Raw genomic sequence first — 14,103 nt, 5'->3', positions numbered from 1 at the left:
AATCCGAGCACCACTAAAAATGAGACAACCAGATATTATTATGAGGTAAGCAGAACCAAAATACATAATATACTGGCTTATGTAAATAGATAAATGAATAAATCAAATATAATCAAGCAGTAGATCTAATATCCAGTCTATAGAAAAAGGAACAGAGGAAGAAGTTAAATAACACAAGAAGTAATCAGCAAAATTCAGAATGTGGGGACATTCTACAGGAAAACACACCCAGTTTTTTCAAAAGATCAACAGCATAAAAAAATGAGGTGGAGGTTTGTTTTAAGATTTAAAAAATTAGAGACGTAAATACAATTGATAAATCTTGTTTGGATTCTGATTTGAACAAACCAACTATAAAAAATCAAATCTGAAACAACTTAGCAAATCTGAAAATGAACTAAATTTTAAATATTTAGAAATTATGGCAAATTTTGTTAAATATGATGGTGTGGTTATGCCAGAATGCTCTCTTTCCATCTCCACCAACCCCACGCCCAAGATTAGCTTTTAAATCCTCAGCAAGAAAAGGTGTGTGTGTGTGGGGGGGGGCGATATGTTGGGAGGCTGGTGGTACTGAAAAGGAAAAGAAGTGTTTAATTCTGAACTGCAAGGACTTCTGTATTCTCAGAACTAAACTTGGTCTTGGACAAATGATTTCACTTATCTGACTCTCCATTTCTTCACTTAAATGATGAAAGAAGGTGACTGTCTAATATAAAAACATCAAAATTCCAAGTGTTGCCAATGATATAAAGTAACTGAAACTCCCACACACTGCTGATGAAGGCATAAATTTGAACATCTAATTTGGGAAACTGTTGGGTGGTAACCGCTGAGGTTGATCATATGGAAACCCCATGACCCAGTGATTCCACTTCTCGTCGGCGTCGTCGGCAGCCGTCCGTCTCGAGAGACGATGGTGTAGCTTCTTAAGAGTCTATCTGCACCGCCGAGAATGGCTGTGCAGTCCGACTCGGGAGTGACATGGTAGTATCTGTCTCCTCCCGTGTTGAATCGACATCTTGCGATGACGCTGAAGCTACAGAGCCTGGGCGGGGTAATACGGAGGGTCTGCTGTTGCCCATGCAGCAGACTCCCCCTCTCTTCGCAGCTGAAGGGTCCAAGGGAAAGACGGAGTCGATACAGCTTGGGTTCAGGTGCGCCGCAGGAGTTGCCGGTGTTGACTACAACGTCAAACCGCCTTAGGGACTCCGGCTCCGGATTTTCTGTCGGGGTTTACTCCCTTAGCCTTTCCCCTGAAGAGGTATGCCGCAAGGCAGCGGAGGTTTTTTGGAGTCAGAGTTTTCCTTCTCTGGATTCCACTTCTAGATATATACATATTCACTCAAAAGATAGGAACAGAAATATTTACAACAGTACTATTCACAATAGCCCCCAATTGTAAATGTACCCTAATTCCCCTCAACAAGAAAACAAATTAAAAAGTTGTGGCATATTTACATAATGGAGTACTATATAATGATGACATGATGAATTATAAGTGTGCAACAAGCATAATGCTGAGCAAAAAAGTGTAGCTAAGAGGATATGATTCCACTTATATAAAGTTAAAAGCAAGTAAAACTAATCTGTTTATTAGAAGTCAAGACAGTTGTAAATTCTCATTGGAGGGTTAGTGACTAGAAAAGGCATGCTAGGCCTCTGGTGTTGGTTACACGAGTGTGCACAATTTGCAGAAATGTATCAAGCTGCAGGTTGTTAATTTATATACTTTACATAAGATGGTTTACATTTCATAAAAAGTTTAAAAAATTAGAAGTTGGGAGTAGGATGATTTTTAACAGCCTATTTTTAAAGCTTTGGCTTTTTAGCATGCTCATTTCAACTGTGATTAATAACTCAAGTTATTTTTCAGTCCGTCTTTGTCCCCTTTATCCAAACTCCTCTTATCTAAAGCTAAAGTATTAAAAGGATTGTGATTACAGAATAGAATGAGGTTTATTTTAAAATTCAGTATATTAATTTTTACTTTTATTCCAAAGACAATCTCTTAACCTTTCCAAAATAACCACCCAAAAACAACAGGATAAGAATATTTCCCACTCTCTTATGTTAAAGGTAAACTTTGTCGGTTGGGGCTCAGATAATAAATATTTTAAAATTTAAGAGCCACATGGTCTCTTTTGCAACTACTCACCTCTACCACTGCAGTACAGAAGTTGCCATAGGTAATACATTTTTTAAAAAAAGTTTATTTACTGAAGTAGGCAGCATGCCAGATTTGGCTAAAGAACATTTTCCTATGTCATTACGGAAGACCACTTACTATTTCAGAACAATATTTTTCCCTTGTTCAACATTTCCTCCAAGAGCCAGATTCTTTCATTTTTACTTGGTTTTCTTCTCATTAAAATGTACAAATAAATGACATATTATGAACCCAATAGCAATTTGCCTAAAGTGCACAAGTCAGACTAGAATGACTAAAAAAAGTGCTTCATCTGGACCAATAAAGCCGTAAAGAAAATCTAACAAAATGGAAGTCAGGGAAGTCTATACTAACCAACTATATTTCTCCAGTACCTCTCCCAGTTTTCAGCTTCCTTCTGAGCCTTAATTCTAAGATTCCATTCGAGCAACAAATGATTTTCCTATTTCTCTCTAATTTTATTCTTACTTCACCATAAGATGAAATTTCTATAAGGTTAATCTACTAAGAGCAGTTTTTTAAAAATTATAAGTGGAATGCTTTTGCCATTTCAATCATTTCCTTATATATTTTTCTCAATAAATATAAATGTAAAATATTTACTGTTCTGTATGCAATTGAGATAGCATTTAAGAGATGAATCTAAACAAGATCACGTCAGAATGGGTCCCAGTGCTAGTTAATGAAGCACTGGCAAGCACTTACGTACGGAGAGGCTCTCACCAGTTATATGTTATAGTTAAGAGTTGGAATGAAAATTGCAAACCATATTTATAACATATCATGTTTTTTTGAGGAGGAAACCAGCTTAGAAGTACAAAGTTTTAAAAAAGCTTAATGTTTACTTTTATTTCCTGATTATAAAATTAATACAATGAACATTACTAGAGACTGAAAAAAAGTACAATGAAGAAAAGTCATACCTAATATCTTGATCCATATTAAACCTCTTTAAAAACTTAGTATTTATATTTCCTTTTATCTTTTTCTATGTATGAACATAAAAATTGGAATCCATTTCTATCTGTTTGATCCAGGCTTATCTGTATTTGTATCACGATCCATTTGGATCACCAGGGATTTGTTAGAATTGATAATAGCTTCACAATTTTTAGAAAGGCAATGTGTTTCTATGACTAAGTACATACTTGAGGATACTGCTGGAATCCAGAATACACTGGGCTACTGGGCTGTCCTCCAGGACTCAGTGGTGCAGCATTCTGATAACCAGGCTGAAGAGAAGGGTAACCGTATCCAAATGGTTTAGCCATTTTTGAAGGCTGAGGGGCAGCGGGCACTTGAGCTGGAATAGGATCAGGTTCGGGAGCAGGATCAGGAGCAGGGCTGCTTGCTGATGAGGAAAGCATATCTAACAAAGGGAAAAACACGGTGTTAACACCTGAAAACACAACTGTATAAAGACTTGGCTCCTGGGAGAACCATAATCTTTGGCATTTCCCTTTTTCTTTTTTAACTTTTTAGTATGAGAAATTGTGACCACACACAAAAGTAGGGAGAATGGAATAATAATAAACCCCAGATACTTATCACTCAGCCTTAATAATCATCAATATTTGCTAATCCTGTTTTATATGTTCCCACCCCATCTTTTATTTCTTACAGAAGTTATTTACAAATAAACCTCATTTCATACCATTTCATGACTAATATTTCATTGTTATTTCTAATAGATAAGGCCTTTATATTTATAGTATACATATAAAATAGTTGTTTTTCCTTTTACTCTCTCAGCAAGAATGGGCTAAAAAAACAGAAAAAAAGCAAAGCAGTAAAAAGGGTGTAAACTACTTTTTACTGTAACTTGCTTTTTTACTTGACCCTGCCATTTCTAAAAATCATCCATGAAAGGAGTGGCATATTTCTATAATCCCTAAAAATCTGCATTATTTGTAGAGGTAAAATTGTGAAAGTATGAAAGACAGTATTTAGAATACTGTCCAGTTCCTAAAACAATGTCTGGTGTGTAATAGATGCCAACAAAATTTAATGAATTAATTAAATTAAATTGTGCCTTTATTTAAATTTAAAACAAAAATTTGATTAAAACTGTGAAAATTCAAACAGTAGACAATTTAATCATCATATACAAGAATAGTAAGAAGAAGAAACCCTAAATATTACTGTACATAACCATTACTAACATTCTGGTATATTGACTGCTAGTTGTTTTTTTTTAAATAGATGTGTGTGGGGGGGGGGGTAGTGGGAGAGAGAGACAGAGAGAGAGAGAGAGAGAGAGAGAGAGAGAGAGAGAGAGAGAGAGAGAGAGAGAGAGAAACACCAGAGAAAGAAACATGGATTTAATCCACTTATTCATGCAGTCATTGGTTGATTCTTGTATGCGCCCTGACCAGGGATTGAACCTGCAATCTTTTTGTATCAGGACAATGCTCAAAAAAATCAACAGAGCTACCTGACCAGGGCCTGTTATTTTTTTTTAAGTCAAATCTATAATATAGATGTATTTAAATCTATCTTTTAGATAAAAAGTTATATTCTCCACCAGTAATAAGACTGCCAAAAAGATGTTCTCAAAAACATCTGACTAAATAAAATTTATTTTTTTAAAGTTTCTTGAGGAATCACATCTTTCTATTGATTGTTGGTTCTAATTTTGAAGATTCATTCCTAGACATTCATCATGTGCTAATTAGGCAAGGCTTGGCTTACAGGCTTTCCAGTAACCTCTCAGACCTCTTAAAAGGACAACTGTTAATATAGTATCTTCCTTACATCTCCTGCTTGTCCCCCCTCATGGTGATAGGACTATAAGTAGAAAAGACTCTTGACATGACATCAGCATAAGAAATAAATAACTAGAGTCATAAACAAGGAAGTCTAAAACTTATCCCCTTCGTTAAGAAATGGACAACATTTCATATATTTCTACAGTTCTAAAATCTATCCTCGGACCTTACATATAGTACACTTTCAACTCACTTAACCTTACTCCTACAGCTGCTCACATTTTTCCTTAATATTAGTGCAATTTAAATAGCTAGAAAACGTGCTGTAGGTCACTCACTGTCAAAGCACAGTTCATAATAAGATTAAGATCTTTTGATAAATGAATACAAACAAACCAAGGTCTAGCTCCAAGGCCATGCTCTTTTAACTACACCACACTGTACATTTCACTTCAGGTTACTTTGAAGCTCATGAATACTATACAGTTATAGAGTATTCATTTTTTAGTGAATGAAGTAACTCTTCTACAATATTTTGATGATAGCAATTGCTTTTGGAATGGTCCACAACTTCTTACACACATACGCACAGTGTTTCCTAGGGGAAAATATCTGTTAACCACAAAAGACTAAGTAGCTTATTTAATTATTCTTGAAATATTAAAAGAGAATTCTATACTAAGCTGAAAAGATTAAAGTTTCTGGATTCACAGGAAAATGACAGCAAGATAGTATGTTTAGTTAAGTACAGCATACTCCAACTTTTTTAATACTAAATTATTCCCAGAGATAAGAAATAAAGAGAAGAGCAAAAGTACCTATTCTGTTAGTCCTAAATTTTACTCATGAGAAAGAGAAAAAAGGGAGGGCAGGTTGTGTGGTCAGGTGACAGGAGACAGGCCAATCAGGAAAATCACCGTACAAGATATTATAATAAAAATGACTATTAATTGTAAAAGTTAAGTTTGTATTTTTTTTCTTTCAATACCATCCACTACTCTTATTTCCATGTAATAACCAAAGTTATTTCCAGATATGGTTAAAAGTAATGCCTCCAAAAACTACATCCAAGTCGGTTAATCTATTTACCTGGTGGAGGCAGCCAGGAGCCATAGGGGGAGTAAAGAGTCAAAGGCTACTTATATTCAGAGGCTAGTTGGAAGGAATTCAAGGACCTAAGCATGAGAACAGAAATATAAAATTTATTTAAGGAGTTATTAGCATTAAAAAAAGGGAAAAGAGAGAAATTATTCACCATTAAAAGACTTTTAGAAGGAGGAAAAAGATAAAGAACATGATAACAAAAATAAAATAATAAATTTCCTTAGGCCTCCCAGAAACAACATTCATAGTTATAGAACAATTAACACTATTAAGGCTGAGAAATACCAGGAAAATGTCCCTTTTTTCTGTTAAAAATATACCTTGCTAATTATGTATAATATATGTTCATGTTCGAAAGCAACAGTAACTTTTCTGACAAACTTTAAATAGCGCAAAACCAATTACCTGGGTAGCTGCCTCCTTCTAGGGCGTCATAGCTGTTGGGCAGTGGAGAAGCACTGCTGGTGGTAGAAGAGCTGTCAACACCTGAAAGCAAAACCAAAATGTCTATTAAATTTACAGTGACAGTGTCTCTTAGAGAAGCCTCTGGCACTTTTAAAGAAGCAGCTTTGCTGACTCTAGTGAAAATGTAAAATGACTGATGTTTAAAGACATTAATAAAAACACATACATTTCTGATATAAGGATATGGAATAAATAGGGAGAATACAGAACTGATGAGTAGAATAAAATTTGATCAAACACATGGTAACACCTTAGAGAGCAGATGTCAAAATACTCAAACAAATACAAGTTTTAGATTGATAGAAATGTTAATACAGTTACATTTCAAAAATTGCAGCTACCAAACTGCAAGCTATTAAATATATTTTATCAGTATTAGGATATTTTAAGATAATTAAATTTCAATGACTTTTCTAGTAGCACAGTTGTATAAAACCCTTATGGCTTGGGTTGCTACCTGGCCTGTTACTACACTTATCTATGCATCAGTTTATTCATCTGCAGAATGGAGATTATATAGTGCCTGCCATATTTAATAAGGTAATAAATATGAAAGGTACACTAATCAATGTTAGACTAAGAATTTTTATTATGTGTGTTCAGTCAAAACCGGCAAGATTAACAGAAATGTTCAGTAGCAATTCATGATGAAATTTAGTTACAGGTCACACAGACAATAGAACATACAATATACTTTTCACTCAATACCCAACAAATATTTTATTGAGAGCCTACAGTTATCCTAGGTAAATATGCTAGAGCATATAGTGATGAATAAAACAAAAAATGCATGTGGTCCCTCTCTTGTGTTAGAGATCTTGGTTTTTTTCACCATAAGACAAAATTCTGTGGTACAGAGGTGATCCCTAGCTCTTAACAACAATATTATAAATTGGGTTTAAGCTACATTTTAAGTTAATTTTCAACAGTGATATAAAAAGTATAGCTGTGCATAATTATCTTACTAAATACTTTTGGAAAGCCATGTGAATTAGGTATGTTGACTCAGGGCATAATAGCTAAAGCTTCTTGTGCAGGATGATTTTACTACCATCAAAGAACATGACTTGGAGCAAAAGACTATAGGTGCATTAGATTCTGTCATTTACTTGCTATATAACTTTGGGTAAATGACAATCATTATTACTCTCTTCTGTAAAATGAGAACAATTTTAAGAACACCCTATGTGCCTTTTTAAATGTTCTTGTGAGGCTTGGATGAGACACTGAGTACGAAGCAACCCAGACAGGTTTTATGAGGACCACAAAGCAATGAGGGGAAGACACAAAGCGCTTTCTTTGTGATAAACTAGAAAAATGGTGTACATACGTCACTGCTCCTAATTAAGAATGGGCAGTAATGGCTCTTCCTTTTTGTTCTTGATACTTGTAAATTTTTAACTAAAGAATAAGGTCAAAACATGAAAGTAACAGTATTAAAAAACAATGTACCTACACCCAAATATTCATTTTCGTCAACAGACGAATGGATAAACACAGTTTTGCTATTCATATATAAAAAAGAATGAAGTACAAATACATGCTACAATGTGAATAATCCTTGGAACATGCAAAGTGGAAGTACACAAAAGGTCACACATTACATGATTTCATTTATATGAAATATCCAGAATTGGTCAATCTATAGATAGAAAGGAAATTGATGGTTTCCAGAAGCTGAGAGGAGAGGAAATGGGAAGTTGCTACTTAATGGTTACAGAGTTTTCCTTTGGGATAATGAAATGTTTAGTTAGTACACTTACAAAGTTAGAACTAGACAGAAGTGGTAATTGCAGAAAAACCAGAATAATACAATTAGATAAAGCTGGTTGCACAACACTATGAATGTACTTAATGGCAAAGAATTGTACACTTTAAAGTGGTTATTTTTATTATTATGTGAATTTTACCCCAAGACAAAATAACAAATGTGCTGGAACAACCAGATATCCACATGCAGAACAATAAAGTTAGAACCCTTCCTTACGCTTTACACTAAAGTGGATTAAAGACCAAAATTTAAGCACTAAAACTACAAAACTCTTAGAATAAAGAAGAGAGTACTGACCTTAGAACCATTATAATGGGCAAAATACTGCTTTCTCCGTACCAGCTGGTTTCAGTGAACACACAGCTTTGGTACTTGTCCTCACTCTTAAACCTTACACAGGCCCAATTCACCTCAGTCACTTCACACTACCATTAGTGATAACAAATACTCTGAGAACAAGTGGGAGTTTGAATGGAGCACCTGGGAAGAATTTTCTCTTTTACTGCCTCTATGTCACGTATTGGAAGAGGAGGAGGAGGAGGAAGACAGGAAGGACTGAAATCTGAGGAAGGGGAACAACAGATCATAGGAACAGCTCAGAATTCTTGAAGTTGGGGGAAGGTATCAGGATGCTTTTAAGCCAAGACTTAGGCCCTGGCGGGGGAGCTCAGTTGGTTCGATACGTCAAGGCTGCAGGTTCCATCCCCAGTCAGGGCACATACAAGAATACCATCCAATGAATGCATAAATTTAAGTGGAACAACAAATTGATGTCTCTCTCCCTCTCCCTCTCTAAAATCAATAAATTAAAAATAAAATAATTAAAATAGACTTAAGCTGTTTCCTCTCTAAAAGACAAGCAACATGGGTCAAGGATGTCCAATGTACTTACTAGTATTGCTCAACTTTAACCAGATAATTTGAAATTTTATTTCCTCATAACTTGGATAAGACATGGAAAATGTGTAAGTCAAATTTTCATCTCCACCCCTTATCAGTTGAGAGGAAATGGACAAGACACCTTACATCTCTGAGCTACTTCTTATTTTTAACAACAGATTATAAACTAACACACACTCCACAGGGCTATTGTAAATATTAAACAGATACTGGCCAGACTCAGGAAATGTTCTTCATTTTTTCCTTTTCCCTCCTCCTTCCCCCTTCAAATAGTGCTACAAATAAGGGAAAAAGAAAAAACAAGACATGAACCTTCTGATTGATAAAGTCAATTGTTTTTTCTCAGGCTTCAACCAAATATTCCGTAACACTTATCACTGCTAATCGAATTACTTTTGATTTGTAAAATGATTGCCTTCTTTTGGTAATGCTATGCTATACTCTCCCTTCAATCTTCCTTCTACTTTAGCCTAAGGACTCATTTTTCCTACCAGATTAATCTAAGAGCCTCCAGCTTCAATATGACCTAGTGAATTCTTTTGCAAGAGACCTTTCTACATCTGGGTCCAGATTCTACGTATTCCTTTAAAACACTACGATTAACAGGACTTGCTGTAGTTTTGTTTTACATTCCATAAACCCAAAATCCATATTACTGATTAAATACTATATATCCGCAGCAGGCTGGCAACAATAAAGCATTTGCAAGTGTTTAGTATTTCAGTAAATTCGATTTAGGGCTAGCCTAGACATCCAATCACCACTTGAACACCATCTCTGTTTGAAAGTACCTTTTGAATTCTACTCTAGACACTGGTACCAAATTCCCTTCCATTCTAGCCCCAATGCTCTGCCTGCTCTCACTGTACAGAAAGACGGAGCTCCCAACTAGCTAGAGCAATCATATATACAGGATGTTTGCAAACTGGATGTTTGTGTAACAGGTACTATCTGCAAATACATTACCACATTTTCTGTTTAATGTAGATGAATACCAAAAACCCTCAAACTAATACTTTTCTTGATGGCATGGATATCCTTTTATATCCTTCACAGACCCAGGACCTGGCTTAAATTTTTTTAATTTAAAAAATATATTAAATATGCATTGAATTCAATTCAAAGATGTTTGCTTATTTAAATAATAAAATAGTACATCCATTAAAAGGAAAGATAGGTTTGAGCCTTTTTAAAAATTCTCTTGGTGGGGCAGAAAGGGGAGATGTTGGTCAAAGACTACAGTCTTCCAGTCATAAGATGAGTAAGTTTGGGCCCTGGCCAGGTAGCTCAGTTGGTTAGTGTGTTTTCCCAGTATGCAAAAGTTGCAGGTTTGATCCCTGGTCAGGGCACAAAGAAGAAAATCAACCAATGAATGCATAAATAAGTGGAAGAAAAAAATTGATGTTTCTTTCTCTCTCAAAAAAAAAAAAGAAAATCAGTGCTGGCTGGGGTGGCTCAGTGGATTGAGTGCCAGTCTGCGAACCAAAGGGTCGTTGGGTCAATCAACTGCCAGTCAGGGCAGATACCTGGGTTGCAGGCCAGGTCCCCCCTTGGGGACATGCGAGAGGCAAACACACATTGATGTTTCTTTCCTTCTCTTCCTCCCTCCCTTCCCCGCTCTCTAAAAATAAATAAATAAATAAAATCTTTAAATATAATGTAAGTCATCTTTCAATGATACATTAATTATTGTGGGCAATGAAATAGAAACAACTTTTTAAAACATCAATAAAAAACATTAAAAAGTATTAAAAAAAAGGATGAGTAAGTCTGGGCGAATCTAATTTCCAGCATGGCGATTATAGTTAATAATACTATATTACTTTTAAAAAAGTAAGAATTCTCTTTGGAAGTTAGAGCTAAGTAGGCCAATATTGTCTTGCTATCCATAGGATTTGACCTAACTTGTTCTGAATCAAACTACATTGTCTTTTAACATAACATATCAAACCATAAACATAGTGCTTGGCCCTGAATAATTACTATTAGCTTGTGTCAAAATCGAACAAAATAAGAGCATTCCCAGAGCCATAAGAGAGCGCTTCCTGTTGTTTGGCCTCTCCTCATCCTGAACATTTCCCAGAGGAAAGGCAACTGGGAGTGTGCACAGCAGGGCACAGAACACTAGCTGCTCAGGGGACCAGGGCTGAGCACAGCCTGGAGCCTGAATCACACTTTGCCCCCACCCCCCTTTTACTTTATTTCACGTCTCAATTTTTCTTTCACTCCCATCTTCAAGTTAGTTAGTATTTCCTACTATTATGAGGGTATTTATCTGCATTACTGTACCTAAAACTAATGAAAGTTCTACTCTAGCTCTAACTGAAGGAGTAATGACTTGTGGACTGAATAAGTTAAAAAATGAGAGAATAATTTAAGATAAAACGATTATCTTTAATTTTAAATTTATTTTCCAACAATTCTGAGTTTTTAGACATTTCCAACAAAATATAACCGTCCCTAGTACAAAATCCTATTTTAGCTTCCAAATATGAATTTAATTAGGAAAGTTTAAAAAGGAAGCCTTATCTGCAGCACAAAATTTAAAATATATAATTAGACGGTATTTATTAATATAAAATCAGAACTGAAATCAAATAGTTTTCTTTTAAAACACAAAGTTTAAAATAAATATTCCTGTACTTGACTGCTGGATAGACTTGCTCTCACAGAAACCACAAGTTTTAATAAGTGAAAAGCTATAATAATTACATAGTTACTTTAACTCTGCAGTAACTCTGTTACTGATTTCCAAACCTGCTAGTTGATATTTCATTACAGTTCAATAATTTTTTTCAAAATTGGAGAAAAATTCCACATAACCTAAATATACAAATATCTCATGAATAGAGAAAATTAATTACCACTGAAATGTTTAAAATTAGAGCACTCCAATTCTCTGCTTTGTAGAAATACTTACATATCAAAAATTATTTTAACTGAGTAGGGGTTTAAAAAAAAGACTAACTTTCATTTTAAAGCTAGCTTTTCTTTCCATTTTTTGTTCCCCTCACTCAGAACATCTTTTCATTTTGCAATCAATAAAAATGATTTTTTTTAGAAACCATGAATACGGAACACCAGGATTCTAGCAAAAATGTCTGCAGTACACTCTTATTATTTTGCTGCATAATAAAGGCACAGGAGGAAGATAACATGCAAATATACTACAGTGACTACATACTGCCACGTGTCCTTCAGTTCCCTCCTACTCCAGTGCTGTGTTCTCACTCGCAGATGGAAAAGCCTTTCTTTTCAGACATTTTTGGAGACAGAGACTCAGTCTGCATGACCCCTGTGCTACTTAGTAGTTGTACCACCAGACAAATGTTACATAGAACAGATCAGTCAACTCATCTGTAAAATGGAGCCAATTACCTCTGCCTTGTAAGATTGTAGAGAAGAATAAACAGATAATGTGATCTTTTCCCAGGGCCAGTGGTAGTAATGATCTCACATTAACATTCAAATCTTGGTTTCTAAAATACCTTTCTCCGCTAAAGGAACCAGGACTGCTTGGAGAAATGTCTCATTCCAGGGTTGTAGCAGTTCAAGTACAAGATTAGCTGGGCACACCTTATTAAGGCCTAAGGTACTTAAAGTAAGTGCTTAGAGACTCATGGGATCATTTGAAAACAGTTTCAAGGACTTGCCACTGGCCAATTCTAGGACAAGGTGCTCTCAAAATAACTAATGATAGTAATGAATTATTACCCACTGTGTAAAATAAGAATCCAGAAGTCAATATGAACCCAAAGAAATCAATAAGGGAGAAGGAAAAGTTCTTCATAATGAAACCTTAACTCATAAATATAGAAAGAATGCTGGAATTAGAAAATCATCAATGAATGCTAAAACTAGTAATGGTTTAATAAAGAGCAGGATATTTACATAGTATCAAATTACTTATTAATTTCAAGAGTGAAAAGTAGGACAAATTGAAGAACCCAAGCAGATACTACCTTAATCAATAGATCAAAATTAACATCATTAACATGGGAACAAATTGACACCATGCGCCTTAGACAGAATGCACTCAGTACATTACTTCAGTGGAGATCCTGCCCAAAACACATGATAAATCCAAACTGAGGAACACTGTACAAAATAACTTTCCTATATTCTTCAAAAATATCAAAGTGAAGAAAAGAAACGAAAGGTTAAGAACTATTCCCTTATAGTCTAAACAGAAATGAATACTAAATTCAATGCATGACCTTGGAGTGAATCCTTTGCCCATGAAAACAGATATAAAAGATCTTCTTGAAACAACTGATGAAATTTGACTATGGTCTGTGTAGCAGACATTACTGTATCAGTGTTCAATTTCCTGATAGCTGTATTGTGTTTATGTTATATAAGACATTATCTAACCCTGTGAAGTAATTTACAGGGGACTCCCCCTATGGTCAACCAAGGGCCCGAATTTAATGAATAATAAAAATGCATTAGCTATCTGCTGACGGGTTCCTTGTGTACTCTGTACACCCGTAAGAACCTCAGATTGGCCTTTCAGCTTCCCACACTATGCCCAGCTTGTTGTCAACTACTGCAGGGAAGTCCTGGTTCATCTTTTGACCAAGGGACTGAGACAAGCCCTGTCCAATCACAACTACGCAAATTATATCCTCATTTGCATTTATACTGACCAATCAGAACCGCATGATTTAAACGAGTTAGAACTGCACAATTTGGAAACCTCATTTACATGGAATGGATCAAATTGGGAACCATGGACAGGAAAATTCTCTATAAGAGGTGACCTCTCCCCTTTGGAGTACAAATTAGGTTGCAACCTGATCTGTCTCTCCCAGGCTGCAGTTCTTATTGGTCAAATAAATGTTTTTATTCCGTAAAAAACTACAACAATTAAAAAAAACCAAAACATTGTTTTTACATTTAGGAAATACATGAAGTTTTTAGGGGCAAAGGTTCACGAAATTTCCAACTTACTTCCAAATGATGTAGGAAACACTGTGTAGATA

At 35.2% G+C, this 14,103-nt stretch overlaps 1 protein-coding gene across 6 annotated transcripts in view; it reads right to left on the bottom strand.

Annotated features, from left to right (window-relative positions):
• Positions 1 to 14,103, bottom strand: part of SEC24B (SEC24 homolog B, COPII component) — a 94,598-nt gene that overhangs the window by 26,542 nt on the left and 53,953 nt on the right. For all 6 annotated transcript variants that reach the window (XM_090266401.1, XM_090266402.1, XM_090266403.1 and 3 more), the window contains 2 exons: positions 6,388 to 6,468; positions 3,319 to 3,539 (listed from right to left, as the gene is read on the bottom strand). In XM_090266401.1, coding sequence (XP_090122527.1) covers positions 3,319 to 3,539; positions 6,388 to 6,468 — 302 coding nt within the window. The remainder of the gene's footprint in view (positions 1 to 3,318; positions 3,540 to 6,387; positions 6,469 to 14,103) is intronic.

This window comes from Furipterus horrens, unplaced genomic scaffold (assembly GCF_987537825.1).
Source record: "Furipterus horrens unplaced genomic scaffold, mFurHor1.1.pri manual_scaffold_2, whole genome shotgun sequence".
Taxonomy (NCBI): Eukaryota; Metazoa; Chordata; class Mammalia; order Chiroptera; family Furipteridae; genus Furipterus; species Furipterus horrens.
Note: the sequence above shows the minus strand (reverse complement) of the source record. Positions and strands in the feature narration are given on the sequence as shown.